General features: G+C 41.2%; 1 protein-coding gene across 1 annotated transcript; it reads left to right on the top strand.

The window, feature by feature from the left end:
• Positions 1-1,195: 1,195 nt before the first annotated feature.
• Positions 1,196-14,900, top strand: CSTA (cystatin A; the record flags this gene model as incomplete). The annotated part of the gene is made up of 3 exons (XM_081088188.1): positions 1,196-1,261; positions 11,322-11,423; positions 14,772-14,900. 3 exons carry the CDS (start codon positions 1,196-1,198, stop codon positions 14,898-14,900), a joined length of 297 nt encoding a protein of 98 aa, XP_080944314.1.
• Between the last annotated feature and the right edge of the window lie 1,712 nt (positions 14,901-16,612).

The raw sequence follows: 16,612 nt of genomic DNA, 5'->3' as shown, positions 1-16,612 counted from the left end.
GAAATTAATTAGATTGATCTGTGTATAAACATGGAGTGACAAAACATGTTAAGTATTTAAAAGCATATTATACAATGTATTGGAGGCCTGGTGCATGAGATTTGTGCACTTGGGGGGTCCCTCTGCCCAGCCTGCATCCTCTCACAGCCCGTGAGCCCTTGGGAGATGTCTGACTGCCAGCTTAGGCCCAAGCCATCAGTTGGACATCCTTAGCGCTGCCACAGAGGCAGGAGAGGCTCCTGCCACCGCCGCTGCACTTGCCAGCTGTGAGCCCGGTTTCTGGCTAAGCGTCACTCCCCCTGTGGGAGTGCACTGACTACCAGGGGGCAGCTCCTGTGTTGAGCATCTGCCCTCTGGTGGTCAGTGTGCATCATACCAACTGGTCCTTTCACCATTTAGTCAATTTGCATATTAGGGCTTTTATTATATAGCATAAGATTTAGCTAGATTTTTTTTTTTTAACATACTAAGTCAAAATATAAAAATAGGCTAGAAGGATACCAAACTCAAACTGTAGTGGGGGGGAGGCAGGGTGGTGTTATAATAATTTATTTCTTAAAAACAACTACCAGAAAATATAGAAAGTAAAATGACAAAATGTTAAAAGTTTGAATTCTGGCTAACAGGCATATAAGTGTTTGTTGCATTATTCTTTGTGTTTTTCTATATTTTAAACAGCTCTAGAAATGTAAATAAATGTAAAATACAATTATCCAGCCATGGCTTTTTACTTTCTTTGTAAAGAATTTTTTTACTTTCTTTATAAAGGCGAGTAAATTCTAAACATTCGGTCTTGACATTATTAATAAGGAATCCTTTAAAAAAAATTTCTGTAAGAGGTTTTCGGGAAACTCTGGCTGTGGCTTCAGATTCCACTGCTCAGATGCAGCAGGATGGAACCATCATGAGAGAATGTAGGGAGTATGACTCCTGCTAAGGCATGACTCCTGGTGCACACCCACTATTCACCCTCAGTCCCTCGTTCCTCTGAATTCCTGTTAGCTATTCTGTTGAGGAAGCAGGAAGACTTGTCTCAAGGCATCCTCATTTTCCTGTGCCCTTTGCTCTTTAAGAAAAATAAAACATTCTGTAGGCGGAGCTTGTGAACAACACCTTCTTTAAAAACAGGAGTCTCCACGCTTACCTGACCACTTCAGTTCCAGTATCCTGCCCAGCAAAGAAGCAATTAGCCAAAATGATGCCTGGAGGTTTAACTGAAGCCAAACCTGCCACTCCAGAAGTTCAGGAGATTGCTGATGAGGTGAGTGATGCAACCCATGGAAAGGTTTGATCCAAAATCTTAGTTCCTAGGTTGTCCCTGGGTGATGTGGGTGAATGTGAAAATCAGAACACTGGGAAATGTGTAGCTTTGTTCAGGCTTTTTAACAACTACAAGTCTTTTTAGATGAAATCTCTGATAACCCCAATTGTGAGAATGATCTGGAGGAAGCCATGTCCCTTCTCTGTGACTCAGTTTCCCCATTTGTAAAAGAAGAACTTTTTATTGGATGATCTCTAAAGCTTTTACAATGTATGATTCTAGGATTTCTAACTGATGAAACATTTTTAATCTTACCAATTGGAGTCAACATGTAATTAAAGTCTGAGGTTATTAACAATTTGACAAACAAGACTTCAAACTCACTGCAGAGAAATATTTTTAAATGGTTGCATGGAGAACAACATTGTAAAGGCAATCCACTTACCAATTTCCTACAAACTTGGCCAAGTCGGCAATGTCTTAGTCTTGTAGTATTTAGAAGATGGAAAACTAGTAGAAAAGAGAAGTGGAATAGTCTATGGTGATTCTGAAATTGATCATGGTGAAAACAGAACTCTAAATGCTTTTTAGCAAGTTGATATTTTTTTTTCTAAGTGTTTGATTAGCTATCCCCCATATAATAAAAGTGATTATATTGCATATTTTATGAAAAGGAAAATATATAAATTATTATTTTAGGATTGTATCATTTTCTATTTTCTTGTATCATTCTTTCTTTCTTTGCCTCTTTGATGCTTCATTCTATGCCACTGTTGGGCCAACAAGATCAGCTTCTTGTGTAAGTGGAAGAGATGGGGTCCCCTATGTTAGAGCCCTGAAAAGCTCTCTAAGAGATCAGATGCCTGGAATTCTACCATTCATTCTTTGGGGCTCAATATTCCTCTTCTAAGAGTCCTTTTGAAAAATACATACCTTGGAACTTTCTTTTTCTTGGAGATGATAATATTAAGTCATTGATACTTTCATTTGAATCCCTGTATTGGGTCAGTATTCTCAAACTTGAATGCGCACATGAATCACCTTGGGGGCTTGTTAAAATGCAGATTCTGACTCAAGTAATTCTGGGATGAGCCTGATAGTCTGCATTTACAACCAGCTCACCCCCAGGTGAGGCCCATGCTGCTGCCCAGGACTTCACTGGCCTGCAGGACCAGAGAGCCACAGTATCCTAAGTGACCTATGAGAGATGGGCTTTCTAAACTCAAAGTGCTGCCAAAAGCTTCTCAATTTCATTTGTGAGATGAAGATAACACCTCTTGCCCTACCAATCTCAGAGCTGGAAGGACTAAATGAGATAACTTGCATAAAAATTACTTGAAAACAAGAAATAAATAGCATAGATGAGGCGTCACAATTTCTTACTTCAAATTTTTGCCTGAAATCAGCCCTGACCCTGGAAAATCCCTATGAGACTCTTCAAGGATCAGAACTGTTCGGAGTTGGGGGATAACAGAGATTTAAAATATAGAGGATGCAGAAAATGTTAATGATTTTTAAAATTTTATTTATTTTTAATTTTTTAAATACATTTTTCTTGATTTCAGAGAGGAAAGGAGAGGGAGAGAGAGACAGAAACATTAATGCTGACAGAGAATCATTGATTGGCTGCCTCCTGCACGCCCCACACTGGGGATTGAGCCCACAACCTGGGCATGTGCCCTAACAGGGAATCAAACCATGACCTCCTGGTTCATAGGTCTATGTTCAACCACTGGGGAATTTTAATTATTTTTAAAATCCTGTCTTGGTTAGCAGCAATTTTTTTTTTAAGAAGAAGCTATAAGAAGGCTTTATGGTTAATAACACCCATCTGGTGCTCGCTTCAGCAGCACATATACTAAAATTGGAACGATACAGAGAAGATTAGCATGACCCCTGCACAAGGATGACACTCAAAGTCATGAAGCGTTCCATATTTTTTTTAAGAAAAAAAAAAAATAACACCCATCTGTGAGCCAGGTCTTAAATGATAAATTTAATTTGAAAGTGTGTTTCTTGCTGCACATCTCAGGCTCCAATCTTGTCAGAGAGTAGAATGAGAGAGAGGTATTTACAGTAGCTACATCACCTCAGAAAGGTACTTGGCAGGTTTTTTTTGTTTTGTTTTGTTGTTGTTTTTTAATATATTTTTATTGATTTCAAAGAGAGAGAGAGGGAATGAGTGAGAGAGAGAGAGAGAGAGACATCAATGATGAGACAGAATCACTGGTGGGCTGCCTCCTGCACACCCCCCACTGGGGGCCGAGCCCGCAACCTGGGCATGTGCCCTAGACCAGAATTGAACCCAGGACCCTTCAGTCCCCAGGCCGATGCTTTATCCACTGAGACAAACCAGCCAGGGTAGTACTTTGCGTTTTAAAAGCTTTCTCCTCCATTCGACTTCTCATTTGATCTTGAAAACCTCTGGGGCAGGGAGGAAAGGCATCGTGCCCATCTTTCAGAAGAGAAAACTGAGATTCAAAAATGTTAATAACCACCTTGTGAAGAAGCTAGCCTATCTCCAGATATTTGACCGCCTGCCTTTTCTATCCTACAGTGGCAGGAACAGGGAGAAGTACACGGGGTGAGGGAGATACCCTGGGGAGATAGCATGTGGCAAATTTGCTTCTCTGTGCAAGCAGCAGGCCTCAGATTTAAATCAATATGAGAAATGGATATCAATGACTCTTTTCTCTAATATCTCTCCTGTGTCAGCACTGTATTTTAGAGTATAGGAGATACAGAAGGACTGTAAGACATGGCTCCTGCCCTCAAGGAGTTTCCAGTCCATTTAGGAAAATCAAGATATCTGGAACATATAAAACAATCTCCAGTTAAGTACTTTTTTATAATCACAGGATTTGGACCAGGAACAAGATTAGAGATTGCTTGTCAAACCTCCTTACTTTCAGGTGAATAATTACTGTGTGGTAGTTCAGCTTCTCAGGTGTTAAACTCCCAATTATCCTTTATCTTCCCTCTCTCACAGGAGAGAGCCTTAGGGAACAATTTCCGATTAAGTGTTGGAAGATAGAGGAACAGTCCATTCGGAAGCACTTTATAGTTTAGGAAGCTCTTTCACACCAATTATATCATTTGTTCCCCTACAAACAATCCCAAGAGGCAGATATTACTATAACCACTTTTAAGTGAGTAAATATAATTAACACCTTCAAGATTATAGAATTTAGTTAGGTCCCCCGGCAGAGCCTGGCAAATCACATACCTAGTATGATTTGAGGGAGTCCCAGTCATTTACCTTATTGATTTGTTCCTTTGTTTTTTTAATGTATTTCTATTTTGAAAAATCACTCGTTAAAATGCAGGTGTTTGGGGAGGGGGGGTGGGGGGGAGCTGTTTATCAGCTTTCCCTGTTCTTACCAGAGAGCTTCTTAGTGGAATGCCAACTGAAAGAAGAACCCCATTGGTGAGGGAGGGGAAGGAAGGGGGAAGGTCATCTCATAGAGAGGGGAAAGCATCAAAAAATAAATGAGCCCTAGCTAGTTTGGCTCAGTGGATAGAGCGTCAGCCTGCGGACCAAAGGGTCCCAGGTTCAGCTCCAGTCAAGACCACATACTTTGGTTGCAGTCTCCTTTTTGGCCCAGGCGCTGGTCAGGGCTCACTCAGGAGGCAACCAATCTATGTGTTTCTCTCACATCGATGTTTCTCTCTGTCTTTTCCTCTCTCTTTCACTCTCCCTAAAAGTCAATGAAAAAATATCTTCAGGTGAGGATTAACAAGAAACAAAATTTAAATAAAAATAAAAAATAAATGATAACTGCCTATTCAAGGAATTTGATATCAAAATGAAAGAGGGATGTTAGATGAGGTCAGAAAAAGATCAAAGAGGTTTGGGTTCAGAAGATGAGCACTTCTGAAGGGAGAAGAAAAGAGTTTCCTCATTCTGAAGATAGCAGAGGCTGGATGGTAAGTGCAGAATCATTACCAAAGAGTTTTAAGGGTGCTTGGGACCAGAGTACACCTGAAAGGAACCTCCTCTTCCAAGATTCTCTATATCGGGGTCCTCAAACTACGGCCCGCGGGCCACATGCAAAGACAAATATTGTATTTGTTCCCATTTTGTTTTTTTACTTCAAAATAAGATATGTGCGGTGTGCATAGGAATTTGTTCATAGTTTTTTTTTAAACTATAGTCCGGCCCTCCAACGGTCTGAGGGACAATGAACTGGCCCCCTGTTTAAAAAGTTTGAGGACCCCTGCTCTATATCATTTGAGCATCTTGGCTACAACCTTCTTCTATCCTCTTTCCTATTTTGGGAGACAAGTTGTCACAAAATAACAAACCTAGTCTCTTCATTCAGAAAACATTGTTTATGTACACAGTACTGTGTGAATTGCTATAGGGAGAGAAGGATTTTAGAGGATATAAAAATAGTCCCGCCCTCAGGGAAATTTATAAAATAGATTGGAGATAAGAGATACACACAAGGAAATAAAGAGTATATATATACCTCACCTATGAAAAGCCATAATACAGGGTGGGGCAAAAGTAGGTTTAGAGCTGTGAGTAGGCGAAAGAGTTTATTCTTGTATTATGATTTATGTACTAGTATGTTTTTCACACAAACAACTACACCTACCTTTGCCTCACCCTGTATATGTAATTAAGGACCAAATGAATGACCCTACTAGCAACAGCTTCTGCACCATTATCTTATCTTATTAAAACCATTGGGTAAAAAATCTGAAACTGTTTATGGGCAGGAAAAAAAATGTTATTTCAATAATTATTTTTAGAAATAAGAGCTATTGTTACACAAGCATGGGTACATACACATAAAACACCCACACCAACGCACGCACACATACCTAAGTCAAACCTGATTACTGAATGCCATTCCTGGAATATACACTGATCGTGATTTTCATTTGCCAGGACTCCACACAAACACCCCATCTGCATACCATATGGACACACCCCAGGGCTTAGCATGTCATGGCACTCACTCACACACAAATGTGTGTTCTACTCTGACTATAGCCTCCTAGTCAATCACCTCTCGCACTGCCCCACACCCAGAGAACATGCCGTTCAACCACCTACTTCAGAACACACATAGGCCCACCAGATCACTCACCCAGGCTGGACCCATGTGGGTGGTTCCATCCTCTCCTCCACCCTGATTTCCATGACCCGGTGAGCCAGTGGCATTCCAATCCTCAATTAGAGACCATGCCCACTGCCACCACTTCCTCCTCAGCTTCTACTCTGGGTCCAGGAAACTTTGCTCAAGGAAGATGCAAAACCACAAAAAACTCACCCATTATAAATCTATGAATTCATGCCAACAAACAGCCACTACAGAACCTTGGGGTTGCCAAAACCGGTTTGGCTCAGTGGATAGAGCGTCAGCCTGCGGACTGAAAGGTCCCAGGTTCGATTCCGGTCAAGGGCATGTACCTGGGTTGCGGGCACATCCCCAGTAGGGAGTGTGCAGGAGGCAGCTGATCGATGTTTCTCTCTCATCGATGTTTCTAACTCTCTATCTCTCTCCCTTCCTCTCTGTAAAAAATCAATAAAATATATATTAAAAAAAAAAAAAAAGAAGAACCTTGGGGCTGCCAGAACATCATCTTTGTCATATCCTGTTGGTCCTTTTCTAGAAATTCTACAGAGATGGAGCTGGACCTTATGTCTCCTCAGTTCCTCAACCCCTCCCATCACCTTGGCCCCTCCAGCTGGTGTCTCGGTTCCTTTCTTAGAAGATCACAGTCATCCTGTGTAAGAACACCCAAGTTTACTTATCTGCTGCTGATCTCATTCCTCCCTCCAATCTCAGACTTTGTCCTCCTTTCTTAAGCCCTCCTCTCTTCTGTCAGATGCCATCACTTCTTGTACACCAGGTGCCTTGCCCCAAAATTTTTCCTTCCCTCAAAACATAGACAACAAATGCCCATGAGTCACCTCTCACCAGCCCCACTGTACTTTCACGCTGCTACCCAAACGCCCCTTCCTTACTCTCTAAAACTTCCCAAAATATGGTCTATCCATGCTGCCACCATTACCGTTCGATCCATTCTTTCCTAAACTATGCATAATTCAAATGATTCTGCAGACTGGTTATAGGTAAGATAAACTCCTGGGTGTTGGGTGCAGCATAGCTGGAATCCTCAGATGCCAGGGAACAAGGTGCCAAGGTTCATGCTCTGCAGCAATAAGAAATGCTGAACAGCCCTGGGGTAGATGTGTTTTACCAGGTGCTCCTCCCTGGCAGCATCCTTCCCCTAGCTGGGGCCCAAGCAGTACACCTACACTGTTTCTTCCAGCGCCTCAGCCACCACCAGGCGTGGCGGGCTGAGAAGGGTGAACACCAACTCAAGGTCTGTTCAGCTCAAGGTCTGTCAGTTTTCCACCAGGCTCCTGACCACCACTTCTGTTACCGGGAAACCCCCAGGTGGGCTGGGGCTACCTGTAGCTCTGTCCAATAATGAAGGCAGGGTTGAATCAGATAAGGCTTTTATTGAGGAGGCCAGCCAACCAAGGAGACAGGAAGCTTACAAGCATCCAAAACCTGTCTTACAGCAAGGTGCAGGGGACAGGATTATAAAGGGGAAGGAGCTAGGGTGAGGCTGGGAACGGATGCTGCTACATGCAGAATTCAGCTATTGTTCTTGGTCGTCAGACGATGAGATAATGGCTTGACTCCTGATGGGGACGGCCTGGCCATGCTTAATGGTTCTGCTTGCTTGCTGGGTGCATTGGACATTGTCCGCAGCTGAGTCACCTCCTCCATCACTTTGCCCGGGATCAAAGGGAGTACGCAGGTGCACTGGCCTAAGAAATGAAACAGAAAAACTTAACCCGCTGTTCCCATATAAGAAACTTAACCCTCTGTTCACATAAGTATATGTATTCTAGGATTTAAAATTAATATGATTATTTTTCAGATTAATTCAGGTGCTCTGTCTATCAGATTATAGCCCCCCCCCCCCATCACTCCCAGCTGGCTTTCACCCCTTAGCACTCATTCTGGGGGCCTCTCAGCACCAAGCTGCTTTCTGAAACAGGTTTGGCTGAGCAGCTTTTTCCTACTCTCCCCCTTTTCCTGTTCCTCAGCTTCAATCTCGTCACCTCAGGTTCATAGCATCCAACTCTAGAACAATACAAATCTGTTTTACTGGAAAGGGGGAGAGTTTTTACAGGTAATAAGTAAGTAGGTCCTCCATATCCACGGGCTTCACATCTGTGAATTCAACCAACCACGGATCAAAAACATTTTGGAAAAATAATCCCAGGAAGTTCCAAAAAGCAAAACTTGGGCTTGCCACGTGCCAAGCTCTATGCCGAAAACACAGGAATGAAACACGTGGTGACCTATATGCAAACACAGGCTATGTGCAAATACTGTACTCTGCTGTTTTACATAAGGGACTTGAGCATCTGCAGATTTGGGCATCTGCAGGAGGTCCTGGGACCAATGCTCCTCGGATTCCGAGGGACGAGTGTACAGCGAACCTGGAATCAGGGCACACACTCGGATAGGAGCAAACCAGGACCATCGAAATCAGCTCTCTCGTGGAAAACTCTGGACTTACAGACTGCACTGATACAATGGAAAGGCTACAGATTTAGATAGGACAGATAGAAATAAAAACTTCTGATATGTGATAAAAACAAGACCAAAAGACCAGACACCAGAAGGAGGACAGATAGCTGCAACAGATAAATCAGATACTTAAGTTTGTCAGGCAAGGACTTGAAAACTTTAACTATAATTAGTAACTTATCAGCCTCAAGCAGTCATCTTCTCACAACCTCCGTTCTTTGTAAAAGAGGTTTAAATAGATAATTTGGGGTTTTGTGTAGAGATTAACCCTTTCCAACTCTTTCTAATGTGAGTGGTACACAGTGTTGGCTGAGGGTTAGGACAGGGGCAGCAGACAGTAACCCCTTTCCTTATTCAATTTCTCTCTCCACTCTTGCCCATCATTCTCCTTTCTCTCTCCTGCACCCACTTCTTCCCATTTCTGGTTTTTTCACACTCTTTGTCTTCTTCCTTTTTCCATTTGAAGCTTATTTTATCCATTTCAGGATTACGGGAGAAACGAGTGGTAGGTAGTCCATGAACTGTTTGCCCCTCAAAAGTGGTATGAGAATGCCTCGTTTGCAAATGTCTTCATCTTTGAAAACGGTTCTGGTACCCAAACTGAGCCACCAAAAGAAAAGTATTCAAAACATTTAGCGAATGATGGGAAGGCCTGGATGGCCTCGAGAGAACCCTAGATGCACTGGAGGCCTGACCAGAGCTGTGTATGCACATTAAATGCTTCAGGGAAGGGCAGGGAGGCAGTGTCCCAATAAATAAGGCATAGCAAACAACACATTTATTTCCTAGTAAATAATAGAAAAGGATTGAGATGAAAGGGGCACAAACAGACAAATATAAAGACAACAGGAGATAGGTAAAGACCGCCTTAGAGACACCGACAAAACTTTGCAAGTTGAAAACAGATGAACATTGGAAAATGACTGAGCCATCTAACCAGAGCCTAAGCCACAGAGGGACCGTCTGAGCCAGAAGCAAGCAGATTCACATGCAGAGCTCTCAGCTACCTCAAGCACCAGACAATGACTAAGGGGAGAGTGCGGTGTGGGGCTAAAGCCAAGAGGATTGCTGAGAGATCTGTGTGAGGGGCAGTCAGACTCCTCACTGTCCTCCATCCTACAAGGCAAGCTACTTCCTGTCCTCCACCCCAGCCTCTGCCAGAACTCTTCTGTTAGCAGACACTGAGTCAGAGAGACCATGGTGGACGCTAGTAGATGAGGCCCAGCTGAGAGCAGGAATGAAGGACCTACACTGGAAACTTGAATTCGGTAAAAGGATTCGGTATAGGATTTGAGACTTTCCTGCTCCCTTCTCAGGCTTGTTTCAAGAATTCTGACATCTAAGCTTATATTCCTCTATGATAGGCAGAATGGTGGCCATCCACATTTCTGAATCTTATAAATATGTTACCTTACATGGCAAAGGGACTTGCAGGTGTGATTAAATTAAGGATCTTGAGATGCTATGTTTGCAATTTTGAGTCAGGATTTTTTTTTAATGAAGTCGTAATTACTGCTCTCCCTTTTTTATTAATCAAAGACTTATATAACTATGACAGCTTTGCCCATCAAAACATTACTGTATAGTAGGGCCTTGACTTACGAGTTTAATTCGTTCCGTGATGGAGCTCGTAACTCAAATTACTCATATGTCAAATCAGTGTGACGTTCGCTGCACCAACTAGCGATGGGGTATCTGAAGCTGGCTCGTAACCCAAATTTTAGCTCACAACTCAAAGCAAATAATTGGCTGAAAAGATGGCTCATATCTCGAAAAACTCGTTAGTCGGGACACTCATAAGTCAAGGCCCCACTGTATTGCCTTACCATCATATCTCCACATTGAGTTGATGTACATGCAGCCTAAAGCTACAAAATTTGACCTTTTTGTTAGCCCATATAATCTTATTAAAGACTAGGGGCCCAGTGCACGAAATTCTCACATATTGGTAGCCCTCAGGGGATGTCCTCCTGATGGCTTAGGCCTGCTCCCTGCTCCCTTTGGAGCCGGCTCCGCCCCTGCCCAGGCCTAAAGCCTTTGGCCAAGGCTTTAGGCCTGGGCATGGGCACCCTCAGCTCTGATCACAGGCTAGGCCCTGCCCAGGAGCCCCCTGGCTCAGGCCCTTCCTAGGCTGCTCAAGGCCCACACGGGGTCTACCTTGGAGTGATCTGGGTGCCCAATGATGTTCCTGGGACCCAGGCCACTGGTCACCTACATATGCAAATTAACCACTCTCTTAGTTGGGTTAATTTGCATACTCGCTCCTGATTGGCTGGTGGGTGTGACTTGTGTGTGGTGGAGTGATGGAGTGATGGTTAATTTGCATGTTTCTCTTTTATTAGTGTAGATAGGTGTTTTCCTTTCTTGCAAATATGAAAATAGCTCATAGATCTCATTGTCATCATTTAGGAACTTGAGGTCCTAGATGTGTAAATCACATAAATGGAACCCAACATAGTTTGATAATGTGTTTCTTCTTTTCTTTTCTTAAGGTTAAGCCACAGCTTGAAGCACAAACAAATGAGACTTATGAAGAATTTGAAGCCATAGAATACAAAACCCAAGTGGTTGCTGGAATAAATTACTACATCAAGGTTAGAGTTTAACATCCACTTTGGCACTAAAAGATATTGTATTTCTCACTTTATGTGAAGTTCCCTGTCACCTCTAACATATAACCTGTTCCTTCTCCTTGTCCTAAATCAAGATGCCCACCTAGCATACTTCCTAAGTAGTAAACTCTCAAATTTAAAAGATGACGGTATATTTATACCTTTTTGTTGTTGTTAATTTAGAAAGCCTTCTTTTTTTTTTTATTTATTGCTTAAAGTATTACAAAGGGTATTACATATGTAGAAAGCCTTCTTATATTGATTCTTAACTTAATTTCCAAAAGTCGTGTAGAAAAAGATCTCATAAAAGTTCAGGTCCTGTTTAGCTTATGGCGATGGCTGCTTCATATGTGAAGAGGGAGACTGGAGGCCTGGTGGGGCCAGATGCCCTGCTAAAGCTTGCTCCACCTCAAAGCATCGTGATTCTGCATGTCCTCAATTAAGTGGGACTAAAGAATGCCTTGAATCATTAGCTGGGGAAATAATTTAAAGCATTTTGCCCTGTTTGCATTTTGATTATTATAATTTAAATAATCTTCACAACTCAAATAAATAGACTAATTTAAATAATTTTGCAACTTAAATGAATAGATTAAACTTGTGGCACTGACGGTTTAGTTTAAAACAGTGAAATTTATTTCAGAGAGGAAGGAAGAGGGAGAGGGAGATAGAAACATCAATGATGAGAGAGAAACATTGATCGCTGCCTCCTGCACACCCCACACTGGGAATCAAGCCCGTAACCTGGACATGTGCTCTGACTGGGAATCGAACCACGACCTCCTGTTCACTCAACCACTGAGCCATGCCAGCTGGGCCATTAAAATAATTTTTATATTAATTACATCTATATCATAAAGTAAATGACTTATTGATCTGGTTCTAACTGAAGAAAAAACTTGTGTAGTTACTGAGAGGGAACCAGTCCAACAAGTCAACTATAGATATTTGTGAGCCATTTTTGTCCTTTTGTATTGAGGAGATGGTAATTCTGATTTAATAAATAATGACAGCCCTAGCCGGTTTGGCTCAGTGGATAGAGCATCAGCCTGCTGACTGAAGGGTCCTGAGTTAGATTCTGGTCAAGGGCACATGCCCGGGTTGTGGGCTCTATCCCCAGTGTGGGGTGTGCAGGAGGCAGCCAATCAATGATTCTCTCTCATCATTGATGTTTCTATCTCTCTCTCCCTTTCCCTTCCTCTCTGAAATTAATAAAAATAAATTTAAAAATAGAAAAATAATAACAGACATTCAAATGTATTTACTTAATCTTTCCTAAATTATTTGACCAGGGCACAGTCTGGCTTATTTCTCTTTAACAAACAACTACTTAAAATATAAAATTTTTAAAAATATTTTTAGCAATGGAAATAGCATAAGTGGTGTTAACCAGCTCAGCATGAGAAAATCACAGAACTGGGTCATGTAACTGGATTAGCCCAGTTCTACCAAATTTGAGCTCCTGAAATATGCCAGGCCCAGGGGTTGAGCACATGAATGAGAGCCTGTTTTCTTCATAGCTGGAAAAGAATGCTTTCCAATGAAAAAATGATTTTATTCAATAAGAAACATTTCCTCCAAATTGGGATCATTAATACTTTTTAATTAATCTAAGTGCATAACTTTCACATATTAATTAGCTCATGTATTTCTTTAAAAACTCATCAGAAAACTATCTTGAAATTTTCCTCCCTTAAGATCACCTGCCCCCGACCCACCCCCCCAAAAAAAAAAAAACAAGAAAAAGAAAAAAGATCACCTGCCCAGTCTTAACCACAGTTTCTTCTCTTCCCTTCCCTTTTCTTTCCCTACCCTCTTTTCCCTCCCAGCTCCTTCCTTCTGCTATCAAATTTCTCCTATTGGATTATAGCCACTGACCCCAATTCCCTCAGACTTCCTGTCAGTCTAGCGGTTAATCCCTTTGCTCTGAGCCACTCTCTTGATTTAAGGTCTTGCTGGTGATGTGACCTTCTCTGTTCTTCCTCAAGTACCCATCCAGAGGCAGGTGGTTTATACTTATTATTATTTTTATTTTATTTTATATTTTTAATTTTTTTATTGACTAAGGTATTACATATGTGTCCTTATCCCTCCATACTTATTATTATTTTGCAGAGACTCAGCTACCAAGTTCAATAGGGCCAGTGATATCTGATATTCTTGTCTGAATGCCCGTTTAATGGGGATTGTAAAATTTTATCATTCAGTAAGATGTTTGAAGTAGAGTTTTAATTTAATCACATTTTCTAAATGTTACAATAATTGTTATATTTTATTAAATTCATTTTCTGTAAAAAATAAATAAAAATAAAAAAAGGTGGGTGGTAAGAAGGAATTATTGTGAGCGTTGGTCCTGGGTTTGAACTCTTGCTTAACTTGTCCTACTAATCAAAACCTGTGTGACTGCAGCTGCTCATCTTCTCTGAGCCTTCATTCCCTTATCTGCACAAAGCAGATAATAACCAACCTTTGCAGGGTTTTGTGTGGAATAAAATGAACCAAAAATTTACTAAGCATGTAGAATGTACCAGGCACTGTTCTAAGAGCTGGGCTTGTATTATCTCATCTAATCCTCTCAATAAATATATTGGATAAGTATGATTATTTTTCTTGTGTTACTGATGAGACAATTGAACCCTGGGAAAGTGAAGTAACTAACAATAACTATGAAAGCAGAACTCAGCCCTAGCCAGTTTGGCTCAGTGGATAGTGCATCAACCTGCAGACTGAAGGGTCCCAGGTTCAATTCCAGTCAAGGGCACATGCCTGGGTTGTACACTTGATTTTCAGTAGGGGTGTGCAAGAGGCAGCCGATCAATGATTCTCTCTTACCATTGATGTTTCTATTTCTCTCTTCTTCTCCCTTCCTCTCTGAAATCAATTAAAAAAGCATAACCCAGGGAGTCTGATGTTTAACTATTGCCTCTAATAGTATATGCCTAGAACAATTCTGCGTTTCTTCTCCCTTCTTAAATCATGTGGCAAATAAAGTGTGCCAGTTTGGGAGTCAGAATCACCAAAAAGGCTGTCACTTGTTTTTTTGCTCTGTGCATCTTTGAAAATGAAAGGCAACTTATCTGTGCCCAGATTATAGTCAAATATAAAATAAAACACTCCTTAGGCCTATGCCTCTTGCCATGGCTTTAACCTGCCCGTTCTCTCATAGAATAAGGTGACAGGCTTATGAACACCAGGGGTCTAAGAAGGCGTGTCTAAGAATGCTGTTCCAGAAAAGCCATTGCAGCAAGGTCTTCAGGGTCTATAGATTCTCCCTTGTCATAGATCCATGCAAATAAACCTCCTTTCCCCACCCCCTTTTTTATCTTTCAGGTGCGGATAGGTCATGATAATTATATTCACATAAAAATATTCAAACCTCTTCCTCAACAACAGCAGTCTTTGAAACTCACTGGTTACCAGACAGACAAAAGCAAGGACGATGAGCTGAAAGGCTTTTAGTGGAACGTTCAAAAAGCAACTGGATTCCTTCCATTAATGATGGAATTGCTAATAAATGCAACTATCAATAAAGAAACCTTCCTTTTTAAATAAATTAATCCTTTCAACTATCTGTCTATTGCATTAAATAGTCATTACCTTTTCTTTCTCAAAATCAATGTTATTGCGTTAGAGCAGAAATTCCATACAAATTGATGTCAATTGGGAATCTTGTAAAAATTAGTCAGGCCTATGCAACTGGCTGAATAATACTATCCTCACCATGAGCCATCAGTGCCCTCTGGTTGCTGAGAATCTGACAAACCATCTCCACTCACATTTCAAATTTAAATCAGGTGTTTTACAAAACATTTTTATTTTGAAGCAATCTCAAACTTAGACAAGTTACAAAAACACTTTTTTCCTGGACATTTGAGAGTAAGTTACCTATAATGATGCCCCATCACCAAAACTACTTTATTTTGCATTTCCTACAAACTAGTGTAGTCTCCTGAATAACTGATATACAACCACCAAAATCAGGAAATTAACACTGTTTCATTTACTTGCATCTTATCACCAAATAACATTCAAATTTCCCTAGTCATCCCCAAAGTGCCTTTTATTGCAAAACTAGAGGCCTGATGCATTAAATTCTTGCAAGGGGCTTGGCCCTCTCAGCCCCAGCTTCGTTCAGAAGGTCATCTGAAAGGTTGTCTGGATGGTAGTTCTGCTGTTCGGCCGTCTGGTGTAATTAGCATATTATGCTTTTATTATTATAGATGATCAGGTTCAAAGCCATGTGTTTCATTTAATTACCATTTTCTCTTTTTTAACACCTTTATTGAGATATAATTTGCATACCATACAATTTGCCAATAAAAGTATACAATTCAATGATTTTTGGTATATTCAAAATATGTACAACAATCATCACAGCCAATTTTAGGACATTTTCATCACTTCAAAAAGAAACCTCATGCCCTTTAGCTCTCATTCTCCTCCAAGCCCACAGCCTAAGTAGCCACTAATTTACTTTCTGCCTCTATAGATTTGCCTATTTTAGACATTTCATATATATGGAATCATACAATATGTGGTCTTTTGTAACTGGCTTCTTTCATTTAGCAACATGTTTTCAAAGCCCATATTGTAGCATGTGCCAATATTTTATTCTATTTCATGGCCAAATAATATTCCATTTTATGGATATTCTACATTTTGATTATATATTGATCAGTTGGTGCATATTTGAGTTGCCTTCACCTTTTGACTATTATGAACAAGGCTGCTATATATATCCTATCTAATAAAAGAGAAACATGGTAATTAGCATACGAATGCTACCCTTCCCATTGGCTAATCAGAGCGATATGCAAATTAACTGCCAGCCAAGATGACGGCCGGCAGCCAGGCAGCTGGAAGCTAACATGAGGCTTGCTTGCTTCAGTGACGCAGGACTCCAACGTTCCCCGCCGGCCGCTGCCGGCCTCTGAGCTTGCAGTTTGAAACATTGTAACAAATATAGAAGCTAAACAAAACCCCAGAAACCAGCTTTCAGCAAGCCGGGATCTCAGAGCTGGAGTTGATACTGTGTATCGATTATAGAACCCAAACAAACCAGATACATGCTTTCAGCAGCAGAGGCCTCAGAGCTGGAGCCAGAGCTAAAGTTGACCCAGAATAAAAAAGAAAAGAAAAAAAGGAGCAGTTGGGAGCTTCAGTCACCCGCC

This window comes from Myotis nattereri (assembly GCF_964212035.1).
Source record: "Myotis nattereri genome assembly, chromosome: 3".
Lineage (NCBI taxonomy): Eukaryota > Metazoa > Chordata > Mammalia > Chiroptera > Vespertilionidae > Myotis > Myotis nattereri.
Note: the sequence above shows the minus strand (reverse complement) of the source record. Positions and strands in the feature narration are given on the sequence as shown.